Genomic DNA, 7079 nt, shown 5'->3' with positions numbered 1-7079 from the left:
TTGTTAATTTATTGTTTTAAATCGTTCCTTCTTGTTGTATGGTTTGCTTCTTAATTAGTTAGTTTGCTAGTTTGTTTGTTTTTGTTTGTCATTTAGCTAGTTAGTTAGTTCATAGATTAGTTAATATTTCTTGATTCTTGGTTAGTCTTTAGATTAGTTAGTTCATTATTGAATTCAGGTTAGATTAGTTTTAGTGTTAATTATTACTTGCTTTAGTTAATTGCAATAGTTTAAAATAATTTTGTTTAAGATAGTCAATATTTTCATTTGATAATTGTAGTTTAGTTAAAATAATTTTTATGATTCCCTCAAATTAAGGTCCCTTTTTTAATTTAGTTTTTCAAAACTTTGTAAACCTTGTATTTGGTTCCCTTAACATAGTTTTCTTAATTTTGTAAACCTGGGTAGTAGTTCCCCTGGCTTTTCATTTTTATTATTACAGGTCTCTATTGTGCCAGCATAAGGAGGGTGGGCTGAGGTGGATATAAAAGAATATGATCATCAAGGTCCCTGAATATTATCTGAGGGCCCGAGCAAATTAGAATTTTTACCGTTTTTATTTTCTTTTGTTTTTCAGTTAGCTTGTAATTAAAAGATAATGTAATTTTCTTTTCTCAGTTATTAATAAAGTTAAGTTCAATGAGCTATTTTTGCCTAAGTTTTGATCCCTGTAGAGACGATCCCACTTGCTAATCTGCAACAAGTGTAAGAACTGATTTTAATTTATTATTTGATGCACAGTTCTTGATTTAAAAATTATTGTTTTTAAAATCATCACCATGAACTTCATACAACATGCCTCTATATCGCGAGAACCTCAACAACTCACATGTACGAAGGGCAAAAATATCCTTAAAATATTAGGTATTAGCGATTTTCGATATCAAGGGTTTTTTGTCAAATTGCTAGGTATTTTGAGAAGCATGCCATTTTGCAAGGACAATACGATCATTTTTCGTTTTAATTAACCATGAAAATAGTCAAGTGTGCCTTTAACAATATTGAAACCTTAGGTGTGTTTTATTATCACCCAAAATTTAGGTGTGTGTTTTTGAAAAAGTGAGAAAAAAGTCACCAACATTTGCATAATTCATGTGGGTCATCTAGTAAGAAGCTCAATAATGATTATGAATCCAGTGTATTCTACAGAAATATGACCAAATCTCAAGTTCAAAATCTCTATATAACTGGATGAAAGAGGGTCCGGTACTTGGACCTTATGTGCCCGAGCTCCTGTCCATCAATCCAATAGGAACTTGTTTCCACGGGCCCCACATTCTTTCTTCAGACACGGACACATGTTCCACTCTCATTGGTGATCAGGCGCTGATCACTTTCAATTCGGATCAACTCCTCTGATAGGTGAATCCAAGATCCGGACTCATGCATGCAACCAGATCTTGGAATCGTCATTTCTGTCCACGACTGTCCTTTCAGTGGATCATTTGGTAATTTGCAAGGTCTGACCGAGCATTCCCTGCCAGTATGCTTGGAGTTAGTTGTGGACGGTTGAAGCGGGCCCACCCATTAGACCGATCCCTCAATGCCTCCCACTTCTAATCTCTCTCTCTCTCTTCCTGAAGAAGAGACACTAGAGTGAATGAAGTAAGAAAATCTTCCTCTCTTCATTTTAAAGTTGTTTTCTAGAGTTGGCTTGTCACTTTTCTTCAGAGTTGGAATCTCTTCTTTTCTTAGGAATCTTGTTTTCCGTTCCCAACTTGGGAGACTCCCCTCACTTGTTTTTTTCTTTCTGTTATTAGAGTCAAACCCATGCCTTTTTTTTCCGAGTTAGAATTTCATGCAATATAGAGAGAGTGATATTTGAATTTGCAAATTTTTAAGTTGAAAATGGTCATCAAACTGCTATGCTTTTTTAGTAGAAGGTAGAAGGTGGCTTTCTTTCTCCTTAATAATGTTAGAATTCACTTGCAAATTGGTTGACTTTTACGTGTATTTTGGTTGGTGCAGATATTGATTTAAGGCCTCCAGCATACCCTGAAACCGTCATGATTGAGTTAGCTTGAGTTAAATGAGTTCGGTACTGTGGTTTTGTGCATAATTTTGTTGTATAAGACACCTTATATCAGTAGTCACTTAAATTATGAGTTATGTGATTTAGGACTTCCACAGATAAGCCTGCTGACCCCAACCAGAATTATTTTCTGATTGTTGGGGTTCAAATCTTCATTGCATTCATAAGAAAATTCACTTGATCAGGTCATTTTTGGAGTTTACCTATGTCACTCAGTCTAGTGTATCCCTTTTGAGATAAGAAGGATCAAAGAATAATCCTTCCGTTCCTGTTTAGTTCAACAAAATAGTGTAATTGCATGTCAGTAAAAGATCTATAGCAATGCAGTCTAGAAAACAAGGGTCAAACCTAGTGTATAATGTTTGAATTGGACATGTATCTGTTTTGGAAAGTTGAGCAGTTTGTTCTCTCAGTGGCTCTGTTTAGTGGTTGCAAGCAATTGACCATTGTATGCTGTCCTTGAACATCATTGAATCAGAGGAAAGTTCAATTGGTTGTTACATTTTCCCTCTTATTTTTCAAAAATGGAGTCAAGTGACAGATTTATATCCAAAGAACATCAGGAACTGCTTAAATCTGCTTGTGAGAGCATAGATCCATCTTCTGTTTCACCTTTGGAAATTACAAAGTCTCCAAGATCACCCCGAGAGCACCACGAGAAACAAGGCTCCAATAAGGGAAGTCCGAAGGGAAGTTTACAGAAGCATGATAAGCATTCTCGTTCAGGAAGGGATGGCCATCCAATGAAAGGTATACATATTTCTACCACATAACAAATCTTGTAGTTTTCATATACAGTTATATGAAACAGGTGAAATTTTCAGTTTGATGCTTTATATAATTCAAAATATGTTTGTCCTTGCTGATGAGTGTTCTATTCTATTCTAGGCTACCAAGTATTACAAAACTAATTAGCAAGGTCAGAATGGGATCAGAACTACCAAGAATTAAAACTCTTTGATTGAAAATGGATTGGGATTCTTGAGCCAACTTTGTTTAGGTCTTGGTAGGGCCAATCAGACATGAAGAATCGGATGACTTCTTCATACATTGGCACTTAATTGGGATACTCATTCTGAGTAGATTAGTATATGTGTTCTAGTCATGTCCAATGGTGTATAATGGATTCAAATAAGGTCCATATGGTTTCCTTCATGTAAATAGTTGTCATTGCTTCAAATAATTCACCTTGGCTTTCTTTGAATATTCTTTCATGAGCATCCTGAGTTTGAGAAGTTTCTTTGGCTCTCTTGAAAAGTTTTTTTTTATAAGCACTCTCTTGAAAAGGCTCACAAGAGGTTCTTCACATGTTTCTCATTTAGGCTTTTAGCTTATTGTGCTTATCATAACAAAATAGGTGCCAGACCCAATTTTGTGAATATAATACGAAGATGTATATAACAGAGGTGAAGTGTTTATTTCTGAATGCTGATAAAAAATAACACTCGCATGGCAGGTGGTTCGGGTGGTAAAGGTACCTGGGGAGGACTACTTGATACAGAAGTTTGCTATTTTGTTGACCCAAATGATCCAAACTATGATAGCAATGAGGTACCACTATATCCAAACATATGTTTTACATAGATTATCTCACACATCCAAGCATAGAGTAACGTTTACTACTGGATGTGTGACTTGTTCAGACTATGAACTGTGATCTAAACTGAACTTTTTTTCCAGTATCAATCACCAGTACCAATGTGGATGAATAGGGTATGATGGAAGAGCATATTTCAAAAAAGAAATGGAAAAAATATATCATATATTGTTCCAATTGCCTTGATCTGAATTTGTGATGAAAGTTATCCCTCATTGGTGGTAATCCATTAAGCAGGAAAATAGTATTTAAGATGCATATTTTTTCTTGCAGGAAATCCATGAAATAAATGGCAAAGATTTTGACAGCACTCTCGAGGAGTACAAGGGGAGAGCGCGAGTAACAATTGAGGAGTACTTTGCCACTGATGACATTGTCTCAACTGCCAGCGAACTAAAAGAACTTGGTTGTAGCAGTTTCTCTCACTATTTTGTTAAGAAGCTCATCTCAATGGCAATGGATAGGCATGACGGAGAAGGAAATGGCAGCTGTTCTTCTGTCGACATTATATGCAGATGTGATTGATCCTCCTCAAGTGTATAAAGGCTTCAGCAAGCTAATTGAGTCAGCTGATGACTTAGCAGTAGATATCCCAGACACTGTGGATGTGTTAGCTCTCTTTATTGCTAGAGCTATAGTGGATGATATACTTCCACCTGCTTTCTTGACAAAGCAATCAAGTTCCCTACCAAAGGAATCAAAAGGGATGGAAGTGATAAGAAGAGCAGAAAAAGGATACTTGTCAGCACCATTGCATGCAGAGGTTATTGAGAGGAGGTGGGGTGGCAGCAAGAGCATGACAGTTGAACTTGTCAAGACCAAGATAAGTGGTCTTTTGATTGAGTATATAGCTAGCAAGGACAAAGCAGAGGCATGCATATGCATTAAGGATCTAAAAGTACCCTTCTACCACCATGAGATAGTTAAGCGGGCACTAATAATGGCAATGGAGCAAAGAAGTGCAGAGGGTCCAATTCTTGATTTGCTTAAGCAAGCCTTCGATGAATGTGTGATAAATTCAAGCCAGATCTCTAAAGGGGTTGGCCGGCTTATTGATACAGTAGAAGACTTATCACTTGATATCCCTAATGCAAGAGAGCTTCTAAAGTCTTTAATATCTAAGGCAGCATCAGAAGGCTGGCTATGCGCTTCCTCACTAAGACCTCTTCCATTGCAGCTAGGAAGGAAATTAGAGGATCATAGAGCCAAAGCCTTCAAGCAGAAGGCAGTGTCCATAATCCGAGAGTACTTCTTATCAGGTGATATACTAGAAGTCATTAGCATATTGGAATCAGAAGAAGATCTGAGTTCTACTGGATTAAGAGCCATTTTTGTGAAGAAGCTTATAACTTTGGCAATGGAGAGGAAAAACAGAGAGAAAGAGATGGCCTCAGTTCTGCTTTCCTCACTATGTTTCCCTGCAGATGAAGTTGTCAGTGGATTTGTCCAACTGATCCAAATGGCAGAAGACATTGCACTTGATGTTCCTGTTGTGGTTGAGGATCTAGCACTGTTTTTAGCAAGAGCAGTAGTGGATGAAGTCTTAGCTCCTCAACAAGTAGAGGAGATTGCCAACCAATTAACATTCAGTCCTGAATCAATTGGTAGCAAAGTGTTGCACATGACAAGATCATTGCTAGCTGCTCGTCTATCCGGAGAACGGATTATGAGATGTTGGGGAGGTGGGACTTGCAAAGGAACCGGGTGGGCGATCGAGGACGTGAAGGACAAGATCACCAACTTGCTGGAAGAGTATGAGAGCGGAGGGGACTTAGCAGAAGCTTGCCGTTGCATTCGAGAAATAGGGATGCCATTTTTTCATCATGAAGTGGTGAAGAAGGCATTGGTGATGGCAATGGAGAAGAAGAAGCAGGAGAGGCTGTGGAGGCTATTGGATGAATGCTATGGGGTTGGTGTAATTACCTGTAACCAGATGACCAAGGGCTTTTCAAGGGTGGCAGAGTGCATGGAGGATTTAAAGTTGGATGTGCCAGATGTTGAAGAACAGTATAATGGTTATGTAAAGAGGGCCAAGGCTGCGGGGTGGCTGGATGGATCTTTCTGTGGAGCGAAAACAGAAAGTGTTCAAGAAAATGGATTCTCATCACTGCCATCATGAACTGCATTTTTCACCACTATGCAATTCCGTTGTTGTTTAATTCTAGATTGACTCTTCATGGATGGCTGAACAAATGGGCTTTGTACCAATATACTTCTGAAATAAATATGGGTTCCATATTCTCTGTGATCAGGAGAATTGCCTTCAATAACCTTCTTCATAATTCAACACTTCAATTTGGACCGAAACCATTTTCAAAGATATGTGACTACCATATCCAATCATCCTGAGATGGAGGGTTAAAATACGGACATGATTGAGTGGTTTTTCCTTAGCAGAATGCCAAATTTGTATTACCTCCAATCCAATTTATCTTGCAAATGATTATAGGAATCAAGGGTCAAATAAGAGATTTGCCACATTGCAAAAAGGTTTCTGCATGGATATCTTCCTTAGTTGCCAGAAGCTTCTAAAACCTTGGAGGTCCACTTCTCAGGAATGATTTGGAAGTGTGAAACCAATTCATGCTTCTGAAACTTTATGAAAAGCTGGCTTCTGAGGAATGGATGTATTTGTTTCTCTTTAGTACGAAATCAAACCTCTTGGAAATGCAACTTTTCATGTTAGAACTGTGATTTCCTTTTAGGCTCTGTTTGGAAACTGTGATAGTCGGATGGAGATTATGCATTTGAAAAGTGGAAGGTGGCAGCTATCAATTGCATTCTCTAGTCTAAATACAAAAGAGAGAAGACCTCATTTCCCATCCCAAATGCATAAACACTCGTCCCACCTATGAGTTTCCAAATGTCCACCACCAAGGTACTTTGACCAAGCCTTTACAATTTGCATTAACTCTCATCCCATCTACTAGTTTCCAAACAAAGCCAAGGAAATTATGTTTTTGTTTTGAGACCTACATACATAATGTATATTTTTAAATTATATGTTTTAAAAGATGCATTAAAGAAGAGCTAATATTTACTTTTTTTTAATGTAGCAGTCACTCACCACTAACTTTTGTTGTAGTTTCTTACTCGCTTCTTGTTAAATGGTTTACTTTTTATGATTAAAGCATTTCTCGAACACTACTCCTCGCTTCATGTATCGTTCATTGCTTCTCACGTGGATTTTATCTGATGACCTCACTTTCTAACTGGCTGTATGTTGATTGTAAGGTTCTGCCTAATTAGATCAGTGAGCCTTCAAACTTGCTTTATTTTCATTATGATTTTATAGAGGATTTTTATGAGAATAATAACATGAGAGATTTATGTGAATCAATCTACTAGATAGACTGTAAATGGGTCACTAGAATACGAGAACTGAAAATATGAGAACTATTAACTGGGATTTTCATGGGTATTTTCTTTTTTCTTAAATCCTACTGTACG

At 37.4% G+C, this 7079-nt stretch overlaps 1 protein-coding gene across 1 annotated transcript; it reads left to right on the top strand.

The window, feature by feature from the left end:
• The first annotated feature begins 2556 nt into the window (after positions 1-2556).
• LOC149829469 (MA3 DOMAIN-CONTAINING TRANSLATION REGULATORY FACTOR 2-like) lies at positions 2557-5748 on the top strand. The gene is given in 4 exon segments (XM_090016203.1): positions 2557-2782; positions 3489-3583; positions 3903-4099; positions 4101-5748. Coding segments are annotated over 4 exon segments (2166 nt in total).
• Positions 5749-7079: the final 1331 nt, after the last annotated feature.

This window comes from Nuphar pumila, chromosome 8 (genome assembly GCF_984573655.1).
Source record: "Nuphar pumila chromosome 8, dmNupPumi1.hap1.1, whole genome shotgun sequence".
In the NCBI taxonomy this organism is placed as follows: domain Eukaryota; kingdom Viridiplantae; phylum Streptophyta; class Magnoliopsida; order Nymphaeales; family Nymphaeaceae; genus Nuphar; species Nuphar pumila.
This window is presented reverse-complemented; position numbering and strand designations above follow the sequence as displayed.